General features: G+C 54.0%; 1 protein-coding gene and 1 long non-coding RNA gene across 2 annotated transcripts; one reads left to right on the top strand and one right to left on the bottom strand.

Annotated features, from left to right (window-relative positions):
• Positions 1-3,689: 3,689 nt before the first annotated feature.
• PLEKHO1 (pleckstrin homology domain containing O1) lies at positions 3,690-13,758 on the bottom strand. The gene is given in 7 exon segments (XM_032267442.1): positions 3,690-4,261; positions 4,263-4,496; positions 5,831-5,932; positions 6,297-6,401; positions 7,120-7,260; positions 12,631-12,777; positions 13,379-13,758. Coding segments are annotated over 7 exon segments (1,230 nt in total). The 5' UTR covers positions 13,409-13,758; the 3' UTR covers positions 3,690-3,790.
• LOC116542485 lies at positions 8,539-12,843 on the top strand. The gene is made up of 4 exons (XR_004265242.1): positions 8,539-9,174; positions 9,508-9,586; positions 12,491-12,562; positions 12,716-12,843. It is a non-coding gene; the product is annotated as an uncharacterized LOC116542485 (long non-coding RNA).
• Positions 13,759-14,248: the final 490 nt, after the last annotated feature.

Consider the following 14,248-nt stretch of genomic DNA (forward strand, 5'->3'; position numbering starts at 1 on the left):
GAAACAGCAGGGAAATCAACCCATCAGCGTTCCAGGCCAGCAGCCCAGACGTTCTTCCCGACGGAGGGGGCCGGGACTGCACTGTTCCTTCATCCCCTCAGGCCCCCCGCTAACAACCTGATGGGGAAGGTTGGGAAAAGTTGAGGAAAACGTCACTGAAATGTGAATTAAGATTTCGTTCTTTACCTGCCTCAACCCTCACTCCATCTCAACTCTGCATTCTGGGTTCTCCCATCTCCCCATCCCAGGGCCTTTGGAGGGTGCTTCCCTTTGCTTCATCTGTGTAAGAGAAGGGTGCAGGGCGGCTGGGAGGGGGGAAGGAGGGAGAATAAGCGCGCCCCAACAGCGTCTGGGGGCAGCTGTGTGCTGAGACAGTTGCCCCCCACAGCTACGGAGCTCTTCGTCCCTGCTCAGCCAGCCCATCTGCTACTCATCACAGTTACGGGGCGCGGAAGGGAAATGCTGCAGGCAGAGGGGCTGGAATGCTGGAGTGAGGGAAGAGGCGCTGGGAGGAAGGGAAACAAGAGTCAGCGCCTTCCCATCCTCCTGTCACAGGGCCCAGGCTCAAATACAAATGCTTCCTCAACAGAAATCCTGCCAGCAGCCTACCACAACGGTGCACCTTAGGCAATTTTTCTAGTGGGAAGCCTGGCTCTGTGCCAAGTTCAAAGCTCTTGAAGACCAGGGACCTTGCTTTGGTGCCCCTTTCTGGCTCTAGCCTGCAGCACAGTACCTGGTGCACGATCTTCCCCAGAAGAGGGAGGTCCGGCACAGCCTGCGGCCTGGACCTAGCTAAGCGACGGTGGCTGACCGCACACCGGAGTCCGCATTCCCACTGTGCTCCCTCCACCTGAGCTAGCTGCTCACCGCCCAGAGCCACACCAGTCACAGTGGCCGCAGCAGTCACTTTCCACATCGTCCTCACTCATCCACTAGCTCTGAAGTTTGCAGGTGAAAAAACTGATACTTGGAAAGTGTTTGCCTTGCCCAGGGCCTCATAATCAAGCAGTAACAGAGAATTTGAATCCAGATCGATCTGGTTTCAAAGCTGGGCTCATTTCACCACCTATGGCCCGGATGTTCCAGTAACTGGAAAACTGGAAGCGGTCGGTTTTGGAGCCTGAAGACCCCAGGAGCCGGCGCCCAGCGTGTCTCATCCTGTCTAGAGGTCCCTCATCTTTCTCTTCTGCTTCTCTCACCTGTGCCTCTCCTGTCTCGGGTCTCCCTCCACCTTCTGGCTCCCTGGGAGCCCCAGATAACTGGCATGTTGGGATACATACGTCATTTGTGCTTTTGTCTTTTCCCTCATTATGTGGGAGCAACAAGGAAGAAAAAAAGGAAAAATGCTGGTAAAATACAAATATAGAGACTTGTAAAAACAAAGCATAATTTTAGCTTAGACTTCCAATATTTTTGCCAATGGATGGCTCTGGTGACCATGCTTAGGGCCGTGGAGAGTACAGCTATTTGTAGGACGGGAAGTCTGGAAGCCTGGGTCCCCACCTCCTACCCCAGGAGACCGTGGGAATGACAAGAAGGTGGCACTCTTGTGCGCTTTCCCTCACTCAACTGGGATCCGCATTCCTCAGAAGGAGACTAGGTAACTACAACTGAGAGCCTGGGAGAATCTCCAGGACACAGAGTGGCAAGCAGCTAGAGAGAACAAGAATTCCTCTGCCCCAGGGATAGGTAACAGCAGCGATAAGGTCCAGAGAAGAGTTGTGAAGAGATGAACGATTTCTGGAAAGAAGGGGACAGAGCCCCCCACTTTGCCCACATGGGTTGTAGGAGTAACATCAGAGCAGAAGAATGGGGATTAAAGGGGCTGCGTTTCTCCAAAAGGGTTTCCCCGCTCTTCCTCCTATCCCATCTTCCTAACATCAGGGAATCCTCAAGACCAAGTTTACAGGCACGTGGCCTCGTTTCCTCCTCCTCCTCCCCTCTCATCCCCAGTGAAGCCCTGCTGGGGAAAGGGATCAAGCAGCTAGCAGGGCACACTCCAAAATGGCTTCTAACCCCTCATTTACTTAATTCATGAGGTTCTGTCCCCTTCTTTCCCAAAATCATTCAAATGTTCCTTTCACAACACTTCTCGGGACCTCACCTGTTAGTAAGCCTGATCTCACACACTTCTGAGGGAAGAAGCGAACAGTGAGTTGTGTGGGACCTACCACAGACAAGAATGTTAGGAAGCCTGGCAATCCGAGGTGGCTGGGAGGGTGGTGTGCTGGGCATCCAGATGTTTTTCTCAAGTGGGGGCTTGCTTAGTGCTGGCAGGTTCGAGGAAGGAGAGAGGGAAGCTACAGGAAACCTTAGCTTGGGCGAAAGAGGAACTTGGAAACGTTTGGCTTTCCCCTTCATCCTACCCAGCTTGCATCACAAATCAGTTTCATTCTTAGTTCAGTTCTTCTGTGGGGTCTGTCTCTAGTTCCCTTATGTTGGGGCCCCGAATCAAATAACGAAACCAGTCTAATCCACCCAAGGTTGGACCTTTTTTTGTTTTTTGAGATGAAGTTTCAGTCTTGTTGCCCAGGCTGGAGTGCAGTGGCACGATCTCAGCTCACTAGAACCTCTGCCTCCCGGGTTCAAGTGATTCTCCTGCCTCAGCCTCCTGTACAGCTGGGATTACCGGTGCCCACCACCATGCCTGGCTAATATTTTCATATTTTCAGTAGAGATCCCCATCTCTACTGACCAACATTTCACCATGTTGGTCAGGCTGGTCTCGAACTCCTGACCTTGGGTGATCCGTCTGCCTTGGCCTCCCAAAGTGTTGGGATTACAGGTGTGAGCCACTGCGCCCAGCAAGGTTGGATCTTTGAGTCAGTGTTGGGAAGGGTGTGGAGGATGAAGGAAAGAAACACCTCATGTAAGAAAATCCAGGCAGCTCGATCTCAGTCAGAGACTGCTAGGAACGAGAAGCCAGTGTCTGGCTGGGGAAGATTTTAATGCCACATATCCTCCTCAGGGCTGGGATACATTTCATTTCCATGTGCACGGACAGGTGGCACTGGCCTGCACATCCCTATAGTTGGGCAGCTGAAACTCCACCCTCAAACTGAAGGCGAGGCCTTCAGTTTACGGTGGCTCATGCCTGTAATCCCAGCACTTTGGGAGGCCGAGGCGGGTGGATCAGGAGGTCAAGAGATCGAGACCATCCTGGTCAATATGGTGAAACCTGTCTCTGCTAAAAATACAAAAATTAGCTGGGTATGGTGGCAGGCGCCTGTAATCCCAGCTACTCGGGAGGCTGAGGCAGAATTGTTTGAACTCGGGAGGCTGAGGCAGAATTGTTTGAACCCAGGAGGCGGAGGTTGTGGTGAGCCGAGATCACGCCATTGCACTCCAGCCTGGGTAACAAGAGTGAAACTCTGTCTCAGGAAAAAAAAAAAAAAAAAGAGTAAGTGCTCTCGTCCCCCTCCCGCTCTAGAGTAAGTGCTCTCGTCCCCCTCCCGGTCTAAACTCAGAAGCCCATGGTATCCTCGGGAGCAGCAATGGACTCCCCCTGCCGTCTCAGGGGCAGGTGGTGTGTCGAGTGGCCAGACTGGCTTCACTGCGCCTTCTGTCTCTGGCTGGGAAAAGGCTTCCTACGACCTCTGTGGGCTCACTTCCTCAAACCCGCGGGGACACGGAAAGTAGGGGGGGAAACAAGGGTTGTGGTGGGGTCGGGTGTCAGCCAGAGCAATGAGTTTGTTTCTTTTTTTGATTGAGGTAAATAAAAAAGCTTTATCCAGCAACAAGGAGATAAGAGTCTGTCCACCCCCATGAGTTCCAGGCCCCACCCCTGCCCTCACATCAGGCTCTTCCGGTACTGACTGTGTGGGGTGGTCTGTCTGAGGTGGGAGTCGGGGGTCTGCAGGTCCATCTGTCTGTACAGGTCTCTCAGCTCCCTGACCTCCTGCAGCACCCTCTTCGCCTGGCTCCAATTCGATGACGCCTCTCCCAGCAGCCGCTCCGTCTCCAGCAGCAGCTGCTCGGACTCAGAATCTGGCGGAGACCCAGGGGGGTCCTTGGCCTTTCGCTTCCCATCCCCCAGGCCGTGAACCTCTGCCAGCAGCTCCTGAGTCTTCTCCAGTTTCCTTGCTACCAGGTCCTGGATCCGGGACAGCTGCCCCGGGTTGGGAAGGACAGGGGTTGGGGGTTCCTCAGCCCGCAGCTGGAGGGTGCGGGGAGGGGCAGCGGCCCGCTGAGACAGGATCTCCTCCAGCGAGGCGCAGCGGCCTTTCTCTGTGGGAGCCAACTTCTTGGGTGCCTGGGGGGTGGAAGGTGGCCCCCTTGTCCGGTTTCTCCCAAGGTCGGGAGAGGCTGCTTGCCCGGTCTGCAGAGGGCTGGATGCGGTCTGAGTCTGCCCTCCGCCGGCTCCCTGCCAGCTGGCCCACAGACTTGTCCAAGTCAACCCGAAAGTTCTCAGCACAAGAGGTTGGTTCCTCAGGGGAAGGGTCTTCCTCTTGGATCAGGTCCAAGGTCAGCATTCCATCTGAGGTAGAGGTGGAAGCCTGCGGAGGAAGGGGGAATGAGAAGGGAACACTGTCATCAGGAGGGATTTTAGGAACTACCTAAAACACGGGTGCAAGCTCTGGTCATTTTCCTCTACAAGCCTTCCTTGAATGAGAAGTACTTTTTTTTTTTTGAGGCAGAGTCTTGCTCTGTTGCCCAGGCTGGAGTGCAGTGGCACAATCTCGGCTCACTGCAAACTCTGCCTTCTGGTTCAAGTGATTCTCCTGCCTCAGCCTCCCAAGGAGCTGGGATTACATGCACCACCACCATGCCTGGCTAGTATTTTTGTATTTTTAGTAGAGACAGGGTTTCACCATGTTGGCCAGGCTGGTCTCAAACTCCTGACCTGAAGTGATCCACCTGCCTCGGCCTCTCAAAGTGCTGGGATTACAGGCGTGAGCCCCGTGCCTGGCCAAGCCCTCCTACTGAACGTGCTGTTTCTTACTCCTTTGATAGTGACTTGAATGTTTATTTTTCTGTGATTTAATTTCTGTTGCTTGTTTCCCGTATTCTCCACTCTACTGCAAGCTTCCTGAGGAGTGTCCTCTTCCTCGGTATTGTGGACTCTGAGCATTAACCTGGGTTTGACACACACACAGGGTGCTCCCCATGGCGCAGTGACTGTCCTCCTCCATCAGCATCTTCTGAGCCCCACACCTCAGCCCCCTTGCCTTATGATAAAATGTGTTCTCTTATTTACAGAATACCATAATTTTAAAAAAGTGATGAGTATTCAATACCATATATGTAGTTATACGTATGGTGGTCATTCCTCACAGCAGCCCTTTGAGGCGGGCACGATCACCGCCTCGTTTCACAGGTGGAGACATGCGACTTCAGGGAACCACACCGGGAGCTGACTGCAGTGAGGTTCCACCTCAGGTTCTGACTCCAAAGCCTGTGTTCTCTGTACTGTACCTGACTGCCTCTCTCCCTAAAGACGTAGAGCTCAGAGGCATGAAAGAAACTACCACTCTGTATGTTTCAGGGGTTCACTGTGGCCCTTTCTCCTCCAAAGGCCTGTAGTACTACGCTACCCATCGAGACAGCCCCCACACAGTAGCTTATTTTTCACTTTCCTGTGGGCGTAACTCATTTTCTCCAAAAGAGGGTAACATTAACTGGCAGCAGGGACTTCTGAACTCATGATGGGTGCTGAATACATCTTTTTTATTTAGATCAGGCAGGGGCATGGGGCGGAAGGACTTCCCTCGCCTCTGATCTTGGCATCAAGGAGGCCTCCCACAAACGCCTCTGGCGGCATACAGTTCTGAGACGGACCGACACAGAGCTGGCCCTCTGGCAACGTTTACTTTATTACAGTCTCACGTACCACAGCCATCAGGTGTCCCCTTGTTGGGGGGCGACGGGAGTGCTGGATTTTCGCCCTGTCTCGAGTGGGGTGGGCAAGATAGCTGTCCTCCTCAACGGTGACCTGAAGAGAGCCACTGAGAGTCATGAGTGCTCTTTGGCAACTGTCTGTCCCAACCCAGCACCCCGAGACCTGAACACACACCCACCCCATGCACTGCTTCCGGATGAATCCGTGGGCAAGGGGACACGAAGGGGCCCTTTAGGCTGACCCAAGCCTGGCTCCCGCATCAGGAACCAGGGAAGAGGCGGTGTCAGAAGAGATGTGAGAGAAGGTCGAAAGAGAACAGGGTTTTTAAAAGTGAGATGAAGCAGAGCTGGTGGGGGAGCGAGTGAATGGGGCCTGCACAGTAATCCCCCTCCGTCAGTGAGTCTGGCTGCTCCCTCTGCCCAGCGTCCCTCCCTCTCCCCGCACTGAGCCCCCTGACCTCATCCAAGATACGGTTCTTGGCTCGGGTGATGGCAGAGTTGAGGGCATTGATCCACGATTCCTTCTCTTCTGGACTCACTGCCAGGAAGATCAGGTTGGGTGCCTGTGAGGGAAGATTCCTGTTTCAGCCAGGGTTTTAGAGGTGGTGCCTCACCTTGACAGTAAAGAAATAAGAGATTATAATCCCACTTTCTTAGACCCAGCTCCTAGGAGAGAGATTCTGCTTCCAGAGTCATCCATAACTTAAGGAAACCCAGCTTCTATTCCTGCAAAATGTATAGCCAGGAGGTTGTTTTAGAAATGACCAAGGAAGAGCTAGGAAGGATACTGAGTATTAATATGGTATTGGAGATAATTAGAGGATGTCTGATGAAGGACAGGTATTAAAATACAAATCTTTCAATGTCTGAAGAAACAGAAGTGTGACAGGAATAACTTCCCTGGGTTCCCTCCCACAAGACGAATTAATTCAACTTCAACCACCTATCAGGGTACAAGTACAGCGAGTTTCTTCTAAGGGATATATATATATTTACACATGCACGTATATATGTGCACATGTGTGTATGTGTGTGTATAACAGAGAAAAATAAAAAGCGAGATTCTATCTATAGAGGTGACTTTGTGGCTGAACAGGTTAAAGGCTGGCCTGCCTGGGAGGAAGGAAATGGCCCCAATATTCTCAGGTGAAACAATAAAGCCAGCGGGAGAGCGATTCAGGGCCTCTGAGCCAAGACTGCCGAGAGAAGCTGACGGAAGGAGTTCTCCCCCTCCTCCAACCCCGTCCCTGTTCCAGCGGCCAGGGCGGCAGGAGAACATACCATGTTGCCCGGCTGTTTGGAGTGGGCGAGAGTAAACTTGCTGTGGTTCTTCTTGCTCCTGCTCTTGGACTTCCGGAGCTCTTCACACTTCTCATAGTCACTCAGGTCAAACACCTCTTGAATATTTTTCTCATCTTTTACCTAGGGGACGGTTGGGGTGAGGTGAGGAGGATAAAATTATTTAGCCCCTCCACCCAGACAGTTTCCATCATCTTGGGAAGCAGAGGAAGCCTGAGGAGAGGGAGGGATGTCAGGAGAGGAGGGGCCATCCTGCCCCAAGCCTACAAGGCCTCACGTGGAGGGGCGGCGGGGGCAGCCCCAGGTCCTGAACACTCAGGCACGTTTCTGCTGAACCCCTGCTCTTCACTCTCTCAACCAGGCTGCCATCTCCAGAGCCCACTATGCCTGTCTTCGCTCACTGCCTCACTCTCTTCCTTAAGGACACCGCTTACATGTTCCAAGAAGGCTCCTATCTTTAACGGGACATGGCAGGTGGTCCATCCATCACCCTCAGGTAAGACAGACGTGTATGGCCCTTGATGGTCCACAGAAAGAAGATCAAGGCAGGGCCAGTATTGGGGTGTCTGGGGAGAACAAGCGGCTGCCTCTGTCCCCCCCCACCTGCACGTGTGCAGTGTAGCTCTCCCGCCCCACCTCGCTCCCTTCTCTGACATGTACGATTATAGAGACTCATCTTCCTTGTTCATTTTGGGAGCATGGTCACCACAGGACCACAGCTCCCGTGTTCAGTTTGCTGAGTTTGTCCCAAGAAGCTGAAAACTACAATTACAGTTCCTACCGTTCCCTCCTCCCTCCAAGGTACTGTGACAATCCAAACTAACTCCTCCAAGACCCGAAAAGCCATTTCATTCGGCTCCCGTCTCTAGACAAGAATGCACGTAGACTTTCCCTGGAAGACTAAACTCTAGACTTGGAAAAAGCATTCTGTTACTTCTTGCTATTATTCCAGTTCAAGTGCCTGGGACCCCTTTACCGCCAGGAAGCTCTTCCTTGTACGGAAACTTAGCCCTCCCTGCCGTAGATTCCGTCTTACATTCTGGTTCTGCCTTTAACAGCTTCAAGCAACATTTAGCTCTTTTTTTTTTTTTGAGACGGAGTTTCGCTCTTGTTACCCAGGCTGGAGTGCAATGGCGCGATCTCGGCTCACCGCAACCTCCGCCTCCCGGGTTCAGGCAATTCTCCTGCCCCAGCCTCCTGAGTCGCTGGGATTACAGGCACATGCCACCATGCCCAGCTAATTTTTTGTATTTTTTTTTAGTAGAGACGGGGTTTCACCTTGTTGACCAGGATGGTCTCGATCTCTTGACCTGGTGATCCACCCTCCTGGGCCTCCCAAAGTGCTGGGATTACAGGCTTGAGCCACCGCGCCCGGCAACATTTAGCTCTTAGAACACTCCTGCTGAAGGCTCATCAAGGCCGCATTCCTAGCGACCTCCTCCAACCCCAACTAGCCTTTTCTGAGCACTGCAAAGCGGCTCTATGAACATTTCCTTGCAGGTCCATTTTAAACTGATCACAATGTTTTCTCCTTTCCTCTAAGGTAGTGTTCCCTGTAACTCTGGGACTCTGAAGTGGTGGCTTATGGATCTGTTTTGGCTGGCAAGGACCGAAGTTACAGAGAAGGACTTAGTTACAAGCCCAGGCCGGGCTGTGTTCACCCTCTGTGACTGGAGCCCAGGGTCGGAACCCCTCAGGAAAGAGGACGGCGTGAGAAATGAAAAGCATGATCACTTGTCTCACGAAAACTGAACAGATGAAAGTAGCCTCACGTCTTCCTGGGATGACATCTACCCACCCTGACTGCAATTATTTCCTAAAAGAGTCCCCGACTTCCCAAGCTCTGAAATACAACTCGTGTGCACGGAGGTGAACTCATCTATCTTCCGGGTTCCTGGCAACCTGGAAGTGGGGAAGCGGTTCTCCCTTCCGTTACCCAGACCATCTACGGCCTCGTATCTGCCCATCCTTCTGAACTGCTGCTGGACCTGCAGGCTGATGACAAAGGAGGACAGACGACCACAGGGCCCTATTCAGGTGAGTGACTGCTTGTACATCTACCTCCACTTGTTTCAGCAAGGCTTGGCTCCTCCAGGGCCCCCTACTTTCCAGGGTTCCTTGGCTTTGGGCTGGAAAGCGACCAGAGGCCTTGAAGGACTACGGTGGGAAGCAGGACAAGGTGCTGGCAAGGGGTGTCCAAGAACAATTCCCAGAAACACGGGGCAAGGATGTGGGATGATGCATCACCCCCCTCTCCCCTGCTTCTCCAGAGTTGAGACTATCAGCAGAGTCCAGAAACCGTGGAGAGGAAAGTGCCAGGGGTGTGAATGGAGCCGGCCGAAGAGAGTTAACTTATTCTGTTTTCCTTAGGGGAAAGGAAGGAAAGGGAGTTTTTCTGGCTTGCAAACAGACTGATAAGGAGCTCCAGGAGCAAGACATGCTGACAGAGGTTAGCCCTTGGTGGGAATGGGGAGGGTGGGACAGCGGGTGAGGGAAGCGGCAGGACAAGGATATTCCAGTGCCTGGGAAGATGGACCATGCCAGGAGCCTTGTTCTCCACCGCACTGTTTCCGCCCCCCACGTATCTCTTCCCAGTCTTATTTGTAACTACCTTTCTTCCAAATTAACCCTTCCTTTCTCCTGATTCTTTGTCCTTGACCACAGAAAGGGATTTTTTCCACGCCTGTCCAAAGAGTTGCCCCAAACCCAATTTCCTCTACCATGAGGTCTTCCTGAGGTTTAGCTTCTGTTCTTACACATCAGCCCATGATCATAAGGTGCTCCAACCCTCTTTCAGAGAGGGTGCCCTTTAACTGAGAAGGAAGAAAATGATTACGATTGAACACAGAACAAAAGTCTATGGCAGAGGTGGCTGTGGAAGACCCTGCCTTTAAGAGAGGAAGTAACAAAAACTCTGGTGAGAATTCTGGGAGATAGGGTTAGGAATTTTCTTGCATTAACAGTAAATGATGTAGATTATACTCTGCCTTAAAACAAAGTCTTGGCCAGGTGCTGTGGCTCATGCTTATAATCCCAGAATTTCGGGAGGTTGAGGCAGGAGGATCACTTGAAGCCAGGAATTTGAGGACTAGCTTGGGCAACATAGCAAGACCCCTACCTTTGTATAACTGAGTTAATAAAAAGAAAAAAAAAAAAAAAGAAAGAAAGAAAAGAAAAAAAAAAAGCAAGACCCCATGTCTACAAAAAATAAGAAAATTAGCTGGGTGCGGTGGCACACGCCTGTAGTCCCAGCTTCTCAGGAGGCTGAGGTGGGAGGATTGCTTGAGCCCGAGAGGTTGAGACAGCAGTAAGCTACGACTGTGCCACTGCACTCTGGCCTGGGCAACAGAGTGAAACCCTGTCTCTGAAAACAACAACAACAACAACAACAACAACAAAAAACCACCATCCATTGGCCCTGGAGCTTTTCACAAGTGGGCAGAATAAAGCCCAGAGTCCTCTATCAATTTCACCTCTAACCCAGGCCCACTGTAGCATGGAAACTGGCTTTAAAAAAGCCTAGTATCAATATGCCTAGTCCCTCTTTCCTATGCCTTTCCCAGAGACAGCTGGCCCCACGGCCAGCCAGATGCTGCTGACTCATAGGACACCAGACATCACCTCCTAGGCTGAGGTCATTCCATCCTGTCCCCCGTCTTTGTACCCCTTCCTCACAAGCAAGGATCAACTGTACTTTTGCCCCTAGGCTCTGCTCTTTGGGAAAATACATACGACGGAGGTCTTATTCCTCTTACCCTTTCACTATTACGTTTTTTCCTTTGACGTGTAGGAAGTTCTCTCTGATTGCTAACTAGTGTTTCCTGCAATTAAAAAGTTCAGGGAAGATGGGAGATATACTTTGACACTTGCTTTTTTTTTTTTTTTTTTTAAATTAGAAAGCCAGAAAATTGCGGAGAAAGTTTTCTGGAGGATTTGTGATTGGGTGGAGGTAACTCTTAAAAAGAAATTCTCCTGGCAAGGCATGGTGGCTCACGCCTGTAATCCCAGTACTTTGGGAGGCTGAGGTGGGTGGATCACTTGAGGCAGGAGTTTGAGACCAGCCTGGGCAACATGGTGAAACACTGTCTCTACAAAAAATACAAAAATTAGCCAGACATGGTGGGACCCACCTGTAGTCCCAGCTACTCGGAGGATGAGGTGGGAGGATCGCTTGAGCCTGGGAGGTGGAGGCTGCAGTGAGCTGGGATGGAGCCACTGAGTTCCAGCCTGGGTGACAGAGCAAGAAAAGCACCCTCACCTCACTCCTAAGACTTTCCATCACCAATTCCTAGTTTTGTGTAAACAGTTAGGTTTCAATACCCTTAAGAGGGATTCCTTGGCTCTGGCACAGCTTAGCTCTTCCCTAGATGCCTCAGTAGATGTTCTTTTAGATGAGTACTCTGTCTTGGGGTGTGTTATCTGTTTCCATACCATAAAAGGTTTTATTTACCTAAATAGAATCTACTGAATAAGGGTGTCTACTGCAGAAAGCAGAAGAGGTTAGAACTCAGGGAGGACTTCCCAGTTAGACCTGGGTGAGGCAACACAGAATCCCTCCCATGCTGGTGGAGGAAGGGCCACTCTAACGGGTACACAAGACAGTCTCTCTCCCAGGCTATACTGACAGATAGAGGCAGGGATTGGAATGACTTCTAATCATTGGGGGGGCAATTCTGATTTCTCAACATGAGTATAAGTTATTGATCCCAAGACTTAGGGAAACAAGGGAGATGGGTTTGGATTCAATGATCATAGCTCAGGTTTTGACAGTGTGGACTGTGGTTTTCATGATTAACTACAGAGCCGAAACTACCCAAAGACATACAGGGGTTCGTTTTTCTCCCTTTTGATACAAATGGGGGGTGGGCAGGAAGTGGGTAGAAAATGGGTTCCCCTCCTTTTTTAAATGGGGTGGAGGTGGGGAACAGAGAGCATACTGGTTAGGGACACTGGCTTCAACTGCTACTCACAGACCCGAGGTCACAGGAGCCCGACGGTGGCGTGCGTGTGTGTTTTCTGTGATTCAGGGCGGATGCGCCGCTGACAGGACCCGTGCACGTTCCTGCCACAGACAGGAAAGGGGAGGCTGTCTGGGTTAAGGTGGGGGAACAGGAAAGGGTGGCGAATAGGCTAAACTGTTTCAGCAGCAATAAAAAAGAAGAGAAACCCTATATTCAGGAGGCCAGGTTAGGGTGGGAGGCAGCAAGGGACAGAACTTCTGGGACATCTTGGGAGGGGCTTGTCATTGTTGTCAGAAAGGTATTTGCAAACAAAAAAACACTGAGTTAAGAGGCGAACTGAACTTCTACTTCCCACTCGGGTCTTTTCACTGAAGGGTGACCTTTCTCTGCAGAGGAGATGGGGGTAGAGACTCGGGAGACCACTGAACTTGCCTTTGGAACAAAACGGGGGTGGAGTCAGCCAGGTGAGCCGTGGTGGACCGACAAAGGGGGTGCATGAGAAAGCGGAGAGTTAGAGGCAAGAGGCACCCACCTCCTTTTCGGAGATGTAGAGCTGGTCCCCCTTCAGCATCACATAGCGGTTTTTCCAAATCTCCCTGAAAATCCCTTTCCCGCAGAATTTCCGGACCCAGCCGACCTTCTCGGGCGGTGCAGGCTGCTGGTTTCCATCCTGAGGCCCCTGCCCGAGGACAAGACGAGAAGCGGGCGGTTAGGAGATTCCAGCCGCGGCCGCCTCGGCGGCCCCGTCTCCTCCGAAGGCTGCGGCCCCGGGGGCGCCCCGGGTTCGCTCCCACTTCGGAAAGGTTTTCACAGCGAGGAACTCCCCCCGCTCCCCTCCCCCTCCGAATAAACAACCGGGGCTGCGAGGGGCAGGGGCGCGGGCCGGGCGCGGAGGGGCTCCCGGGCTCCCTCCAGGCCCCGCCGCCCCGTCTTCGCCGCGCGGGGACTAACGGCGTTTCTTTGGTTTTCTCTCCTATTGTCTCCTCGCCACCGTGGAGCGCGAGGCGAACGCCCGCCCGGCGCCCAGGGGCGGGGGAGGTGCAGGTCGGGGGGAAACTCAGACAAGTTGAAGCCCCCCGAGGCGAGTAAACAAACAAAAGCCCCCGCCGGCGCCTCGCGGGGCCGGGCGTCCAGGGCCGGGGCCGGGGCCGAGGGGATCGGGCCGCCGGGGCGGGGGCGCGGCCGGGCTGGGGGGCTCCCAGGCCGCCGCGGAGCCCACCGGGACCGGGTCGTCGGAGCGCGGAGGCGGCAGCGGCCGCAGGGCTGGCGGGCGCACTCACCCGTTTGGCGGAATTGTTCTTCTTCATCATTCCCGGCGGGCGCGGGGCGGCGGGCGGAGGGGCGGCCCCGCTTCGGGGCCTCGGCGGCTCCGCGGGGGCTCCTTCCCCGCGGGAGGGCGTCGGAGCTGCCCCGGCGCCGCCGCTCCTCCCTCGCGCCCTCCCGCTCCCGGACTCTCCCCTTCTTTGTAGCTCCGGTTTCACTCAAGGCCGGCCTCCCTCGCACTCGCACTCGCACACACACGCACGCCCGCTCCCCGCCCCTCGGCGCCCTCCATCCCGGCGCCCACGCGGCCCGGGCCCCCGAGCGCGCCCCCGCCACCCGCCCGCCCGGCCCGGCGCGGCCGCTCCCCCGGCCCGGTGCGCTGTGGGCGGCCCAGCCCGCGCCCCGCAGCTCCATCCGCGGGCCGCTGACGTTGCGAGTTCAGAATAAAGGGCGAATCGCGGAGCCGCAGCTCCGGCGCTCCCCCCGCCCCCCCGCCTTTGTTTCTGACTCACGGAGGGGGAAGAAGGCGGCCCCGAAGCGGCCGGAGACCGCTCCCCGGGGGGCAGGGACCCTCGCTCCGGCGGCGGCCCGGGCGACACGCGGAGCCCGAAAGACCGGGCCGCCGGCCGCCCCGGGGCACAGTGGGCGGGCGCGGTGGATAATGGAGAGACGTGCGGATTCGTGAAGACCGGAGATCGCCACCCTCCACGGCATCACCTTCTCCGGCCAAAAACAAAAACGAGAGCGGGAGCCGGGAGGCCGCGCCACCTAGAACCGGTATCAGGAATTCACGCTCCTAGGTGCTAGGGTGACCTGGGCAGGTCAGATGCTGGGGGAAAGTTTTATGCTCCGGAGGGGATCGACGTGTTGGGGGATGGGGTGGGACA

Source organism: Sapajus apella, unplaced genomic scaffold (genome assembly GCF_009761245.1).
Source record: "Sapajus apella isolate SASKATOON/1434 unplaced genomic scaffold, GSC_monkey_1.0 scaffold169, whole genome shotgun sequence".
NCBI classification, from domain to species: Eukaryota; Metazoa; Chordata; class Mammalia; order Primates; family Cebidae; genus Sapajus; species Sapajus apella.